General features: G+C 40.2%; 1 protein-coding gene across 3 annotated transcripts in view; it reads right to left on the bottom strand.

Moving 5' to 3' along the window:
• Window positions 1-17,321, bottom strand: part of LOC140477461 (uncharacterized) — a 158,846-nt gene that overhangs the window by 139,376 nt on the left and 2,149 nt on the right. For all 3 annotated transcript variants that reach the window (XM_072571394.1, XM_072571395.1, XM_072571396.1), the window contains exon 2: window positions 4,425-4,523. In XM_072571394.1, coding sequence (XP_072427495.1) covers window positions 4,425-4,523 — 99 coding nt within the window. The remainder of the gene's footprint in view (window positions 1-4,424; window positions 4,524-17,321) is intronic.

Genomic DNA, 17,321 nt, shown 5'->3' with positions numbered 1-17,321 from the left:
CCATCTGATCCCTCAAGCCTACTCCACCATTCAATAAGATTATAGATGATCTTTTCATGGACTCAGGTCCACCTACCTACCCGCTCACATTAACTCTTAATTCCTTTACTGTTCAAAAATATACATATCTTTGCCTTAAAATAAGGTAGCTTCAGTTATTTCACTGGGCACAGAATTCCAGATTCACAGCCCTTCAGATGAAGAAGTTCCTCCTCAACTAAATCTGCTGCCCCTTATTTTGAGGCTGCACTTCCTAGTTCTAGTTTCACCCACTAATGTTCCTACTTCTATTTTATCTTTTCCCTTCATAATTTTGTACGTTTCTATAAGATCCCCTCTCATTCTTCTTAATTCCAATCAACATAGTCTCAGTCCACTCAATCTCTCCTGATAAGCCAACTTCTCAACTCTGGAATTAACCTAGTGAACCTCCTCTGCAGCTCTCCAATGCCAGCAGTCAGTTCTGCTATGATGCATTTTTCTTTAACGCGAATTAGCTTTAACGCAATTGAAGAACTTAGAATGGTTATTGGTAGAACACGAACTTTCCCTACTTGTATTGGCTATAACGTGATTCTGACCCCCCTTAGTTTAAACGGCACGGCTATTGCACAATTTTCTTAATGCAAGATCAGAGAACGAGAATGGAACTATCGCGTTACATCAGAACTAATTGTACATCCTTTCTCATGTAAGGAGACCACACTGTACATTGTACTCCAGGTGTGGCCTCACTAGTACCCTATACAGCTATAGCATAATCTCTGTTTTTAAACTCCATTCCTTTAAGTAATGAAGGAAAATATTCGATTTGCTGCCTTAATTACCTGCTGCACCTGCAAACCAGCTTTTTGTGATTCATGCACGAGGACACTCAGATCCCTCCACACAACAGCATGCTGCAATTTTTCAAAGTTTAAATAAAGGTTCATTCCGCTGTTATTCTGACCAAAATGGATGATCATACATTTACCAACACTGTACTCCATCTGCCAGAACCTTGCCCACTCACTTAAACTATCTATATCACTCTATAGACTTTGTGTCCTCTGCACACATTGCTTTCATCTTAGTGTCATCTGCAAACTTTGAGACACTACATTTGGTTCCCCCCACTCCAAATCACCTTTGCAAATTGTAAACAATCACAGTCCCAACACGTATCCCTGAGGCACACAATCTGTCACTGATTGCCAACCAGAAAAACACCAATTTATTCCCACTCTTTGTTTTCTGTTAGTTAACCGATCCCTTATCCGTGCTAATACATTATTGGTAATGCTATGCACCTTTATCTTATGCATCAGCCTTTTGTGAATGCCTTCTGGAAATTCAGATACACCACATCCACTGGTTTCCCGTTGTCCACCGTGTTTGTAATGTCTTCAAAGAATTCCAGCAAGTTAATCAAACATGACCTGCCTTTCATGAACCCATGCTGCAACTGCCAATGGGACAATTTCTATCTAGATGTCCTCTTCCTTGATGATAGATTCAAGCATCTTCTCCACTACAGAAATTAAGCTAACAAGCCTACAGTCACCCAAGATTTGTCTACCTCCATTTTTAAACACTGACATTACATTTGTTGTTTTCCAATCTGCCCGAACCACCCCAGAATCCAGTGAATTTTGATAAAATTACAATGAGCTCATTTGCTATTTCCCCTTTCATCTCTATTAGTACCCTGGGATGCATTCCATAAGGACCAGGAGACTTGTCTATCTTTAGCCTCATTAGTTTGCTCAACACTAATGATAATGATCGATTCTAGGTCCTCACCTGCCATAGCCTCCATGTCATCAATTATTGGCATTTTATTGTGTCTTCCACTGTGAGGAAGAACACAAAATGCTTGTTCAATGCTTTGGCCATATCTTCATTTCCCAATATTAAATCCCCTTTCTCATCCTCCAAATGACCAATGTTTACCTTAGATACTCTTCTTCGTTTTATGTATTTGTACTGTTTTAATATTCTGAGCTAGTCTTAGATAACCTATCTTATCTTTCTTTAAAGCTTCTCTCATGGCTTTCCCTTGACCTTTAAAGATTTCCCAGTCCTGTAGTTTTCCACTAATCCTTGCCACTTTGTATGCATTATCTTTCAATTTGATAATCTCCCTTATTTCCTTAGTTGTCCAAGACTGATTATACCTTTTCCGACAGTCCTTCCTTTTCACTGGTACAGAACTACCTTGATTATCCAAACGAGATGGGCAGGGAATATTTTGTTTGGATAACAGAGTTCAGATAATGGATAGCGTTTTTATGGGACCTTGAGATCTTGTTCGGATAATCAAGGTTGTTCTCTATATATTTCTGCTGGGTACTGTGAAAAGTTGCTTTGGAAGTCTTCCTCAATTGTCCCACCATATAGTCTTTGCTTCCAGTTTACCTTAGCCAACTCCTCCCTCATCCCATTGCAATTTCCTTTGTTTAAGCATAAGACACTGTTATTGGAATTTACCTTCTCACCCTCCGTCTGTATTTTAAATTCAATCATACTGTGATCTCTCCTTCTGAGATAATCTCTACCTATGAGATTGTTCATTATTTCTATCTCATTACACAGGACCAAATCTACATTAGTTTACTCCCTCGTAGGTTCCATTACAAACTGTTTTAGGTAACTATAATTGGATATATTCCAAGAACTTCTCAAGGCTGTTTTGAACGACTTGGTTTGGTCAATCAATATGTAGATTAAAGTCCCCCATGATAATTCCATACAATTTTTATGTCCATGAGTTATATCTTTGTTTGCCCACCCCATCATGATGTTATAATATGGTGACCTATAGACTACATCTATCAGTGACTTTCTCCCTTAATATTTCTAATTTCCACCCGTGTTGATTCAACATTTTCTCCTTAGAACCTACATCATCTTTTACTACTGCCCTGATGTCATCCTTAAATATCAGAGCTATACCGCCTACCTTTCCTTCTTGTCTGTTCTTCTGAATAGTCTGATACCCCTGATACTCCCAGTTGTGAGCACTCTGGGACCATGTAATAGCCACTAAATCACATCCATTCACGATGACTTGTGCGTCATCTCATCTCATTTACCTTGTTTCGAATGCTTCAAGCATTCAGGTAAAGCGCTCTTATGCTGGTTTCCATACCTTCTTTTTGAATCTAAACATGTACACCAGAAGTACCTTAGTTTTTAAACATCCTCCCTTCTTCTGTCATGACCTGGTTTCCACTCATTTTAGTGCTACACTGCTCAGCTACTTTTTGCTTTTTATTTACTGTATTGATTCTCTTTTTAGTTAAGCCCTCACCCATTCTAGCTAACTCAGAGCCTCCCCTTAGGTTCCCATCCCCCTATCAATAAAACTGGCATTAACGTGAAACCTGTCCTCATTTCACTGAGCCCATCAACTTTCATTTTAACTCTACTGGATTTATTGAGTATGCCACAATGCAGGGGCAAGTCCATGAATATGATGTTATTGAGCCTCCTTTTCTCCACCTTTTGTTGCCAGTGAATTTTAAACCATTCACACTGGCCTTTCCAAGAATCATGACTGGCGAAAGGAGGCATTTCTTATAGAGCTCTCCTTGTCAAATTCTACAATGAAGCAAAAGTGTTCAGCCAGCCTCCACCAGCAAGTCTTTTGCTACAATTGGCTGCACATGCCCCTCCAGCCTTCTAGACTTTTCCTCTCCATCAGCACTTCACCACTTTAATCCCATGCCCTTTCCTCTCAATTGCTAATCCGACATATTGAACAATCCTATGATATTTGGTAGATACCCCATATCTCTTCATTACCAGTTAAATACTCGATGTCCTCACTCCATGATCTTCTTTGCTGCTTTCTCCTTACATTCGGACTATTTTTTTGACTCTACCTGCCTCCACTGATAAATCGTGTTTTGTGGTTGCCAGGGTCCATCCAAAACAAATATTTTAGCACTGACACTTTTCCTTATCAGCTAACAAACCTCTCACAATCTAACCAGCCGCTGCATGGGGAAGTAAAATCTAAAAAAAAAAGCCCTCTTTAATTTGGATTGCGGTCCCCATTTCTAGCCTCTGTTCCCTTCAAACGTCTGCATCTATTCCCTCTCCATAAAAACACAGGGGCTTTGGTGAATGATAAATAAATCAAATACATTGTTTTACATTGGCAAGAATATTAGAATAAATTTTTCACTTGTGCGTTTCCATAATGAAAAACCTTCCACTGGAAATTCATATTGAAAAATGACACACAGTATCCCAGAACTGTCATGAGAATGAAGAGGTGGAAAACCATGGACTTCACATTCCAAAGATGACAAATCCTGTATGAAAAGCGCACAAGTGAAAGATTTATTCTATTTATAGCATTTAAAATAACGTTATTGTATATTCCCTTAAGGGGATTTTGCATATATTTTATACTCTTGAATTCCGAATTCACTTACAGATCAGGTTGCAGTTGAGAATCTTGAATTTGATTGATTGACAGGTCAAAAAACAAGTTGGAGATAGTATGGAATTGGTGTATTCTTGGAAAGAGGAAGCTGAAACACAGAATTCTAAAATTAACTTGCACATGAAAATACAGGAGATAAAAAGTGAAATTATGCTAACTACAGACCTTTGTTTTTACATGAAAGTCAAAAGTTTAAAGCTACATGTGTACCATTAAGTACTTCTAATTTGGTTGAACTTATTTTCTATGGTTTGTCAAAGCTCTGAAAAAGAAATGTAAATAGGGGTCAGTTTCAAGTGAGATGAATGCCTCAGTCAGGCCTGACAGAATAACACTGCACAACAAATCATTCTGATGTCAAATAAAAACTGCCTAGATTTGTAAAAAATTATAGGGAATGATACTCAAATGTATTATGCAATAATGGCATGAGAAATGCTGTAACTTGGAGATATATTTTTGTTTGCTCATTGTCACTCAAAGTCCTGGAACTTCTGTAAGGGACTGTGCCCCTTATAAAATCATTTAAAATATTTAGCAATTTTTTGAGAAGAAGATTTCTCTCTCTTTCTGAAAGTTTACTAACAAGCTATTTATGCTGCCATGAGTTCACTGTTATTCATCAAGCTATGTATTGTCTGATGAAGGGGATAGCTTAACAACTGACCTTTGTGTAAGCATTGCTAAGCCTGATTTAAAAAATCATTAATACTTAAAAAAAAAATCTGAGAGAAGACAACAACATATCCATATAAGAGGGAGAGATGATTTAATATTCCTGGATAGAGATTCTGAGGATGCTGCCTTGAACATCTCCCTAGTAACTGCATATGTGAAGTGGTAAAAAATAAACAAATGATTAACAGGAAGTATCCAGAAACCTCTTAAAAATAGGAAGTATAAATGGACAGCTGAGGAGGAAAACTAATTTGGGAGAAGGGTAGAATCCCTATGTTTATTCCAAACATGCTTCAGGTTAACACCTTAAATTAGCTGTTACTCTCAAGATGGATCCATGCTAGCTTTGGCTAAATGTCTCAAGCCAGCTCAAGAGACAGCCAAAACAGAAAAGTTCCTTGTAAGCAAGAGAGACCTCAAGAGATTTTGCCACATCATGCTACCTACCTGATCCAAGATTGGTAAACAGTCATCACCTGTTTTTCATCCATTTATTGTGATTATGCATTACTTCTAATTGTTATATTCAATAAATTGTTATGCTTTGATTTTTTCGTCACCTGAAAATTTTATCGAATATTATACTCCCTAACATCACCGAATGTGTATCTTAATCAAGATGACTTAGCACCAGCTTCCCAAAGACAATTAATACTGGCTTTGCCAATAATGCCCACATCTCAAATTTACAAATGTTCCAAACATTTTACAAGAATGTGTGAATTTATCCCAGTGTTTGGGACTGCCTTGATTTTTTTGCCTTAATATGCTTTTTCTTTGAACTTAATACTCTCTTTAACTTCCTTGATTAGCAAAAAATAATGTGAGAATGTCAAGAGTGCAATAAAAAACATACGAGATTGGTTCCAGGGCTGAGAAATATTAACTACTTAAACAGATTGGAGAAGCTAGGAAAACTTTCCTTGTAAAAGAGAAAGTTAAGAAAAGATTTGACAGAAGTATTCAAAATTATGAGAGGTCTGGACAGGGTAGAGAAAAACATTTTCATTTGTAGAAGGTTCAAAAAACCAGAGGACGTGTCCAGCGGAGATTCACACGGATGATCCCTGGAATAGTTGGTCTAACATATGAGGAACGGCTGAGGATCCTGGGATTGTATTCATTGGAGTTTAGAAGATTAAGGGGAGACTTAATAGAGACGTACAAGATAATACATGGCTTGGAAAGGGTGGACGCTAGGAAATTGTTTCTGTTAGGTGAGGAGACTAGGACCCGTGGACACAGCCTTAGAATTAGAGGGGGTAAATTCAGAACAGAAATGCGGAGACATTTCTTCAGCCAGAGAGTGGTGGGCCTGTGGAATTCATTGCCGCAGAGTTCAAGGCAGAGATTGATAGATTCTTGTTGTCTCGAGGAATTAAGGGCTACGGGGAGAATGCGGGTAAGTGGCGTTGAAATGCCCATCAGCCATGATTGAATGGCGGAGTGGACTTGATGGGCCGAATGGCCTTACTTCCACTCCTATGTCTTATGGTCTTATGGACACCAGTTAAACGGCCAAATGGTTGGGTGAACCGCTGCAACCAGTTTTGAGCAAGTTCTCCATTTATATAATAAAGGATTATTTCACATTGCAAAGATATAGCTGACTTGCATATCGATAGGACTGCAGTATCCTTGTGCTCATTTGACATTGCACGTGTATTCAATGTACTATTCAAAGAAACAATGGACATCTGCACTTTAGCACTATACCAGAGTGAGCTGGACCTGCCACCATTGCAAAAATCAATATTTGTTGAACTTATGAACTCAACAACTCATGCAGTCGAGTTCAGTTTCAATGACACTACTTATGTCCGAACAGATGGTGTTGCCAAAGGATCACCTTTAGGCCCAGTGTTCGCAAATACCTTCATTAGATTCCATGATAGAACAGCACAACATCTAACTTCCAAAACCTCTCATATTTCTTATTTTTTTAAAAATTCATTCATGGGATGTGATCATTGCTGGCTGGCTAATATGTATTGGCCATTCTTAGATGCCTTTGAGAAAGTGGTGGTGAGTTGCCTTCTTAAACTGCTGCAGTCACCTGTAGTGGGTTGACCTATATAAGTGTCATAGAGATGTACAGCATGGAAACAGACCCTTTGGTCCAACCCATCTATGCTGACCAAATATCCCAACCCAAACTAGCCCCACCTGCCAGCACCCAGCCCAGTGGCAAAGTAACATGCACGGCACACAAATGCCGGTCTATGATCATCACCGATAAGAGAATCTAACCACTGTTCTTTGATATTCAATGATATTCAATGATGTTGTCATCACGGAATTCTCCACTATCAACATTCTGCGTCTTGCCATTGGCCAGAGACTCAACTGGGCTTGCGACAGTAGCTACAGGAGGCTCGGAATACTGTGGCAAGTAACACACGTCTTGACTCTCCAAAGCCTATTCCATCATCTATTGGGCAAACGTCTGGAGTATGATGGAATACTTTCCACTTGCCTGAATGGCTGCAACTCTAAAACACTCAAGAGGCTTGATGGCATTGAGGACTAAGGAGCCTGTATGATTGGTGCTGCATCCACTCCCTCAATCTCTGATGTACAGGGGTAGATTTGTGTACTATCATTTGTGTACTATCAAGCCACTACCATTCTGACTTGGAAATATATCGATATTACTTCACTGCTGCTGAGTCAAAGCCCTGAAATTCCCTCCCTAACAGCATTTGCTGCCAGAGGACGTGGAGGAGGCTGGTACAATTGCAACATTTAAGAGGCATTTGGATGGACATACGAATAGGAAGGGTTTGGAGGGATATAGGCTGGGTGCTGGCAGGTGGGACTAGATTGGGTTGGGATATCTGGTCGGCATGGACGGGTTGGACTGCAGGATCTGTCTCTATGCTGCACATCTCTATGACTGCATGGCTGTCACTCTCTCCTCATCTGTGAAATTCATCTCTTTTTTGCCTATGCTTGAACCAAGGCTGTAAGGTCAGGAGCTGAGTGGCCCTGGCAGAACCCAAACTGGGTAAACTGAGCAGGTTATTGCTTTGTAGGTGCTGCTTGATAGCACTATTGATGACATCTGTCATCACTTTACAGATGATCACGAGTAGCCTGATGGAGCAGTAATTGGCCAGGTTGGATTTGTCCTGCTTTTTAATGAATACGGCATACCTTGGAAATTTTCCATACTGTCAGGTAGATGCTAATGTTGTAATGATAGAGCTTGACTAGGGGAGCAGCAATGTCTAGAGCACAAGTCTTCAGATATGTCAAAAATATGTTTTCAATCTGTAGTTACCAGCAAGAATTTCCTTTTATGTCCTTGTGACCTCCATCCTATGTTTGAATTCATATTTTAAATGGAACGTGAAACAAGTGTCACTTGTCTCAAATGAAATATGATCTTGAAGAGAGATTGGACAAATCGGACCTGTATTCTCTAAAATTTAAAAGAATGAGAGGTGATCTCATAGAAATGTACAAAATACTTGAACGGATAGACCTGTTTGATGCAAGTTTGATACTAGGGAATCTAATCTAATCTAAAGTGTCCTTTCTTTGTTTAGTTGAGATATCAGCCGATGGGTTCTTTACTACGGTCTACCACAAACCTACCTTCACTTGTCAATATATACTTTGGGATTTTGACAGCTCCATACACTATAGGATTTACCTCATTGGTAACCTTAAATAGGGCCTGAGTGATATCTTCACTATCCAAATAGCTGCTAAAATGGAACACATCATTGCCAATTTGTGAGATAATGACTACTCTAATTAGATAATTTCCCTGTGTGTAACTAAAAACTCATTAAAGGCCATAAAGTGGACACTCTTAGGAACACAGAAAAAAGAATAGGCCATTAGCCCATTCAGTATGATTGCACTGATCAAACACACAATGCCTTTCACTGAGCAAGCCCAGAATCATGTACACAACTGGTAATCAGAAATCAACTTCTATCTTAAAAATAATCAAAACAGTGTGTCCACAACTCTACGGTTGAGAATGCCAAAGATTCCCAACCCTCTGATTAAAATAGTTTTTCCTTATCTCCAACCTAGGCACACCCCTTATTTTTAAATTATGCCCTTCAGACTCCCTAACCAAGGAAAACATCCTACTTATGTCTAACCTTTCAAGTATTTTGTACATTTCTATGAGATCACCTCTCATTCTTTAAAATTTTAGAGAATACAAGTCCAATTTGCCCAATCTCTCTTCAAGATCATATTTCATCTACTATATCCTTGCTCAATCACTAAGCTGTCCAAATCCTCCTGAAGTTGCTTTACATCTTCCTCACAACACACATTCCCACTTAGGTTTATATCATCTGCAAATTGGAAATATTACAATTTGTCCCTACTTCCAAATGATTGACATAAATTGTGAATAGATAGGATCCAAGTAGTGATATTTTCCCACCTTGTGCCTCTTGCAAATTAGTGGAAGCATCCAGAGGAAGTGGACTTCGAGCCAACATTTGACCAACATTAAGGATCAAAGTTTATCTCAGCAACCACCACAAATAGGAACTCCTAGTTTTCCTCCAATCATTGTCTATTTTTTCCTGTCTACATCTGTGCGCGCGCGCGTGTGTGTGTGTATGGAGAAGTTTAACAGGATGAGTTTTAACTTTGTGTTAGCTGTCAACAGTTTATAACTGTTTGTTTAGCTAGAGTCTAATTACTTGTAATAAATAGTAATTCTTCTTAAATACTGAAACTTAGTGGGGAGGTGATGGCTTAGTGGTACTATGGCTGGACTGTTAATCCAGACACCCAGGTAATATTCTGAGGGCCCAGGTTCAAATCCCACTGTGGCAGGTGGTGAAATTTGAATTCAATGACAAAAATCTAGAATTAGGAGTCTAATGATGACCATGTTGGAAAAACCCACCTGGTTTGCTAATGTCCTTTAGAGAGAGACATCTTTGCCTGGTCTGGCCTACATGTAACAGGAGGGCCCAGCAATGTGGTTGACTCTTAATTGCCTGATGGATAGTAAATGCTGGCCTAGCCAATGGTGCCCTCATCCTGTGAATAATTTTTAAAAGTCCATATATCAATCTGAAAAATCAGGTACGCCAGGGAATTTTTGTGTACTTATTCTAAAATCTTTAACTTTTGTGATGACTCCAGGAATAGCAGGGCTTGATTTTCAGCAACTCATCTAAGTGATGCAAAATAATGATGACAGATGGTAGAGCTCTGAAATGTTGAGGAATGTGTGTATTCTACAACAGGAGCCACAAACAGCCAGGATGCAGGTACAACAAGCAATTAGGAATGCTAACAGAATGTGATCATTTATTGCAAGGGAAATTTAATGCAAATACAGGGAGGTTATGCTTCAGTTATACTTCTTCTTAGGGAGTCTCTTGGGTCCTTCCACTCCACTGTTGTGGATCCACAGGTGACTAAATAATCCAATGATGGATCTACAAACACTGCCGCAGGCGGTACAGGTGGCATTTGAAAAGGCAGGTGGGTGGGCTGCTCAGGTGTTTTTTTTAATACATTATAATGATTATGTTAGTGAAGAACTGAAACAACAATAAACAAACTCTTTAAAATTTGTGGTGTTTTGATCATTATGATGTGTGCGATCCTGTAAATATAAAATTAGCTTCTCAGAGTCAGTGAGGGTAAATAACAGCAATTATGAAGTTAACCCCCAGTTAGTCTAGTAGAATATCAATAATGTATCCTCAGAGGCACCCAGATTTCCACAGAGTCAGAAGGGTTCTGAAACCATTTAAAAATGGCAAGTAGGACCTACTCCGGTTTTTGCACACTGCTTCTCTTGTTTGCGCCTGACCTCCATCGAGGCCTTTTAGAAATATTTGATACAGTTTGCACCTCCACGGTCGCTTCTTCTCCAACTTCACCACTCATGGGCTAACTATTCCTTCTGAGTTAGGAGGATTATGCATTTTTGCAGGCAGCTTTCATGGACTTCCTTGAAACATTTCCTCTGCTCTACTACTATTTGCATCAACAAAGTTTGCAGTAGACAGATTACTGTAGAAGACTTGTATCAAGTGCTCCCACCTCCCACACACCCCACCCTCCCAAAAGCAACTCAATGACCATAAGCAGATTCTTAACACATAACAGGTAGGCTTCAGAAAGGACACTGACATTGGAGCACCTCTCTTGCCAGTAGATTTGCAGACATCACTAGGTGATATTTCTGAAGGGATTTGACTTGTCTGCTATATATTGTCCATGTCCCTGATGTATACAAGAAAGTAACACTGTCACCCTATAGCTCATTAGCTTGGTGTCAAGCTTTAACAGCAGTCAGCCAAAGCAATGTTGAATTTTATGGTGATGTCTGTCCTTGCTGAGGTGAGGTCCCAAGGCATTGTTCAGTAGCTCACCGTATATCTCATGTTAGAACTGGGGTTAGTTTCGTGTGATGGGAGCAGACAGGTGGAGTACTTCTGGCTTAACTCTAAGGCCTATTCTTTGATAGGCCTCTGAACACATTGACAATAGTTTGGAGCGCGGCCTCAAATGCACAACAAGCAAGCATGCTTCAGTTTAATGTCAGCAGGTTGGGGTGGTGTTGGTCCTGGTCTAGAGGAGATACAGGTTCTGCTTTTCCTGTAGATTACCTCAATAGCAGCACCAACCTTCACAAAGACAGATGGGAGTGCTTAGTGTATAAAAAATAGAACAGAGCATCAATACAGAGACATAGCCTTGCTTAACTCAATTTGTACATTAATTGGATCTGTGGTGGATCTATTGGTGAGCATGACAGGTTACATTCCATCATGCAACAAATAGAAAATGGTGATGAATTTCTGTAGGCAATCAAATTTGGGAAGAATGCTCAATAGTCGCTCCCGGTTGACAGATTTAAAAAAGTCTTTGAGGTCAAGAAAAGGCCACATATATTGCTGTTCTCTGCACTTATTTTAAATTTGTCTTACTGTGAAAATCGTTCTCTGCAACTTGATAGACAAAATCTGCATTGTGAATCCATAGAAACTCTTCAGCCATTCAGTGATGCCAATGGAGAAGGATTTTTGCAAAGATTTTCCTTGTGATGGAGAGCATGTAGTTACTGCAAGCAGTTGCCTTATTGTCTTTCCTGAAGATGTTCACAATTAAGGCAACTCAGTGATTCCCCCAGAATACTTACCACCACCCAGGGCTCAGTGAATGGGTTGAGGTTATCACATCAAGAAATGAGTTTTGATTGGAGGTCCACCAAGTGATCCTTCCAATGAGTGCACCCTGCCTCTCTGTCTTTGAGGAGCACCACACTATTCTCAGCTCTGAATGAAATGGGTCTAAGGGCCATAAGGGGTAAACTTACAATGTAAATACATTATTTCTTATATAAGCAGTTTAGAGAAGATTTACTGGATTAATACCTGGGTTGTCTTAAGAAGAAAGGAATGCCAGGCTAGATCTTTTTCCACGGGAGTTTAGAAAAAGTAGGAGGTGACCGGATCCAAAGATCCCAAGGTGTAAATGGAGAGGACGTTTCCTCTTCTAAGATCATCTAGATTTAGGAGTCATTGTTTCAAAATGGGGGGGGTCCCTAATTTAAGACAGAGATAAGGAGACACTTTCTTCTCATAGTCATGAATTTTGGAACAGTCTTCCTCAAAAGGTGTTGGAAGCACCGAATATTTTTAAGGCAGAGGTAGATAGATTCTTCATGAGCAAGGATATGAAAGGTTATTGGGAGTAAGCAGGAACATGGAATAATCAGAGCAGCCATGATCTAACTGAATGGCAGAGCAGGCTTGACAGGCCAGTGCGCTACAGTTGCTGCTTATGCATATGGTCTCATATTTTTAAAAAATCTTTTCCAATTCCTTGCATCCCTTGCCTAAAAGTCCTGTGCTATCTGTTAATGGGAATGGATTTTCCTTGCCTACCTTACTCAAACCTATCATAAACTTGTATCCTATTCTCAATTTTCCCAATCTCACACTCGCCAACATCCACTCCACTCCTCATGCAACTTATCCTCAAATTCAAACCTCTCCAAGTGGCTGCTGATTGTTTTCTTTGATTATTGGTGAGCAAGGCTTTAAAAACAATGTTAAACTAGTTGGCCCATAATTGTTAGGACTATTCTCACACCTCTTTCTTCAACAAGGATATTAAATTTGCTATTATCCAATCCTCTAGCTCTTTCACTATCTAGTAAGTGAAATGGCCAGCCATAACCTATCTCCAACCTAGGATGCAAGTAATCCAAACCAGGCAAGTTATCCATTTCTAAACATGGTCAACTTTTCAATAATGCTGTGTCTCAATTTTCACCCATTTACCATTTCCAATATCTCCACTCCTTTCGCAGTCAGGGAGAAAAAGTACTCATTAAATATTCTAGCCTTGCCATGTGTCCTTAAATTGATCTTAGCCTCTTTGCCACTATAGAAACCCAATCCATCTTTTACTAGCTGTCTACTATATGTCAGATGATTTTTGGGTTCCCTTTTATGTTGACTGTCTATTTTCATCTCTCTTTGTCAGTCTTATTTTCCTCTTCAATTCCTCATATTGCATTTGACCTGACATATGCGATCTCTTTTTACTTTCTCACATTCTCTATCCTCATCAAAAGGAACATTATCTTTTGTCCCTTTTAACCTTGATGGAAAATACCTAGCTTGTACCTGAAGCATCACTCCTTAAAAATCACTCATTGTTCAATTATATTTGATCCTGTCAATCTTTGGTTTCATTTTGCCCTGGCTAGCTCTCTTTCAAATTGTCCATCTTACAATTTCAGTAGTCTACTTTAAACTGTTCTATGCTCAGCATTACTAGCCTACGATAGTATGATCACTTTTATCAAAGTTCTCTCCAATAGTCACTTTGTTCACCTAGCTCCCCAATCTCTTTTCTACACGAGTCCAAATAACTATTCACAGGCAACTAAAGTCATATTTAGTACAGATAAATAAAGATGAATTATAAAACAAGAACAGATTTGATCAAGAACCCATAAATTGTGCAGAGATGTGAAAAAAAATCAAATTTTATATTTTTTTGTTAGACCAGATGAATAAATGCAGAACATTAGATTCCCTACAGTGTGGGAACAGGCCCTTTTCGGCCCAACAAGTCCACATCAACCCTCCAAAGAGCAACCCACCCAGACCCATTCCCCTACATTTAGCCCTGACTAATGCACCTAACATTACAGGAAATTTAGCTTGGCCAATTCACCTAACCTGCACATCTTTGGACTGTGGGAGGAGACCAGAACACCCAGAGGAAACCCACGCAGACACGGGGAGAATGTGCAAACTCCACACAGACAGTTGCCCAAGGCAGGAATTGAACCTGGGTCCCTGTCGTTGTGAAGCGGCAGTGCTAATCACTGAGCCACCATGCCGCCCCATTATTCAACAAATTCAAAAAAATCCAGACAATTAAAATGGTAGTCCCTCCAACATCTTCCAGAAACTAAAGGATCACCTCAGGAAAGAACAAGTTTATAACAGCAACACTTTAAATTGAATTTCTCTTAGCAAGCTCTGAAAGATTTGCTTTATTATATGTTGGCTACCTTCCTATCTTATTTTTCCATGTAACTTCTCTTCCTTAGCATAGTCATACAAGTAGATATTGAAGACGAAACGTGGTCAATACTTCCAGTTTGAAAATCTTTAAACCTGTTCAATTCTTTCTGAATTTTTAAAACATGTTAGTAGCTAGCCAGAAGAAAGTGAGGACTGCAGATGCTGAAGATCAGAGTCGAGAGCGTGGTGCCGGAAAACCACAGCCAGTCAGGCAACATCCGAGGAGCAGAAGAATCGACATTTCGGGCATAACCCCTCCATCAGGAATCAGGCTTGTGGGTCGGGGCTGACAGATAAATGGGAGGGGGTTGGAGTTGGGGGGAGGTAGCTGGGAAAGTGATAGGTGAATAAAGGTGAAGGAAAAGGTGATAGGTCAGAGGGGGCACTGATGGACAGGTCCACAGGGCGGGGCCGAGTTGGAGACTTGGGACTGGGATAACGTTGGGGGGAGAAGATAGGAGGAGCTGTTGAAATCCACATTTATCCCATGTGGTTGCAGTGTCCCAAGCCGGAATATGAGGCGTGCTTCCTCCAGGCGTTGGTGGTAACGGTTTGGCAGTGGAGGACGCGCAGGACCTGCATGTCCTTGACGGAGTGGGAGAGGGAGTTGAAATGTTCAGCCACAGGGCGGTGGGGTTGATGGATGGAGGTGTCCCAGAGATGTTCTCTGACACAATCCCCAAGTGGCACCCTGTCTTCCCGATGTAAAGGAGACCACACCGGGTGCAATGGATGCTAGCCAGGGTCAAACCTAGCCATGTCCAGAGAGTTAGAAAGTAACTCTGTCCCAGCATTTTAATGTTGGCCAATCTTCTTCAGTACTTTACACATACAATTTATGACAGGTTAATATCTCATCAATGCCAACATTCCAAATAATGCCATAAGCAACAATTAATGAGCCCTAGAATTCAAGTGCTCAAATTAATTAAAACTGAATCATTATGATGGATCTCCAAACCCTAATGTTTCAATGGGCAATGCAAAAGTAGTTTACAAAAATAAGTAGTTGTTTTATTATCCATTAAAAAAAACTAATGTGTTTTCTCAGAATGCAAACGTATTAAATAACGTTAAGTTTTCAACTTCAACATCCCTTCTACTGAGTTTAACTGATCACAGCTAGAGCACTGCCCTCCTAATGTGGGGAAGGAGAAAGTCATTCGGGGTTTCTATTTCTCATTTATCCTGTTCACGTGTGGATGGGAGAGTAGAGGGGAACCTGACAGGGAATTAAGATAAGAGAAGGCTGTTGTGAAGTCCTGCACAGCCAAATGACATGCTTCTGGATGTTTTGATTCTGTGTAATTAAACATCAGCAGAAGTCGATCAAACAGAATATCAAATAATTTATCAACGTTCACTGTTTGGATCCGCACAAAAAGAAACAAAAATGACAATTTTGACGGGGCAAATCAGTATTTGGCAACCACCATTCCGCTGGACAAATCACTGTCCTTGGCTTCTGTCAGCGCAATGGTCAGAAAGGTTTGCTTAATCGCACACCTCAAAGCACAATTTGGAGATGCCAATGTTGAACTGGGGTGTACAAAGTTAAAAATCACACAACACCAGGTTATAGTCCAAAAGGTTTAATTGGAAGCACACTAGCTTTCGGAGTGACGCTCCTTTATCAGGTGATAGTGGAGGGCTCAACCCTAACACAGAATTTAGAGCAAAAATTTACAGTGTGATGTAACTGAAATCATACATTGAAAAATTGATTGTCTGTTAAGCCTTTCATCTGTTAGAATACAGCGATAGTTTCACTTCTTTCATGTGTAAATCACAAAACCTTTTTTTAAAAAAGTTTCATTCATGGGTTAGCTGTTAACAATGGTGATAGCTAGACAATATGTTGAAGGTGTTGGCCCCTGTGTTCTCTGTCTATGCCATGATGTTTAGATTGATTCTAATCTAAAAAGTGAGATAACAGAGTTTTACATGAATGCATGCAGTTTTTGAGCAAAGTACAACGTGACCCTGCAAAAATTGCATACATTCATGAACTCTGTTACCTCACTTTTTAGATTAGAATCAATCTAAGCATCATGGCATAGACAGAGAACACAGGGGTAAAAACAATGACTGCAGATCTGGAAACCAGATTCTGGATTAGTGGTGCTGGAAGAGCACAGCAGTTCAGGCAGAATCCAAGAAGCAGCGAAATCGACATTTCGGGCAAAAGCCCTTCATCAGGAATTAAAGCAGAGAGCCTGAAGCATGGAGAGATAAGCTAGAGGAGGGTTGGGATGGGGAGAAAGTAGCATAGAGTACAATAGGTGAGTGGGGGAGGGGATGAAGGTGAGGGAGGAGAGGGTGGAGTGGATAGATGGAAAACTGAGATAGGCAGGTAGGACAAGTTATGAGGACAGTGCTGAGCTGGAAATTTGGAACTAGGGTGAGGTGGGGGAAAGGGAAATGAGGAAACTGTTGAAGTCCACATTGATGCCTTTGGGTTGAAGTGTTCCAAGGCGGAAAATGAGGCGTTCTTCCTCCAGGAGTCTGGTGGTGAGAGAGTGGCGGTGGAGGCGGCCCAGGACCTCCATTGTCCTCGGCAGAGTGGGAGGGGGAGTTGAAATGTTGGGCCACGGGGCGCTGTGCTTGATTGGTGCAGGTGTCCCAGAGATGTTCCCGAAAACGCTCTGCTAGGAGGC

This window comes from Chiloscyllium punctatum, chromosome 5 (assembly GCF_047496795.1).
Source record: "Chiloscyllium punctatum isolate Juve2018m chromosome 5, sChiPun1.3, whole genome shotgun sequence".
Classification (NCBI taxonomy): Eukaryota; Metazoa; Chordata; class Chondrichthyes; order Orectolobiformes; family Hemiscylliidae; genus Chiloscyllium; species Chiloscyllium punctatum.
Note: the sequence above shows the minus strand (reverse complement) of the source record. Positions and strands in the feature narration are given on the sequence as shown.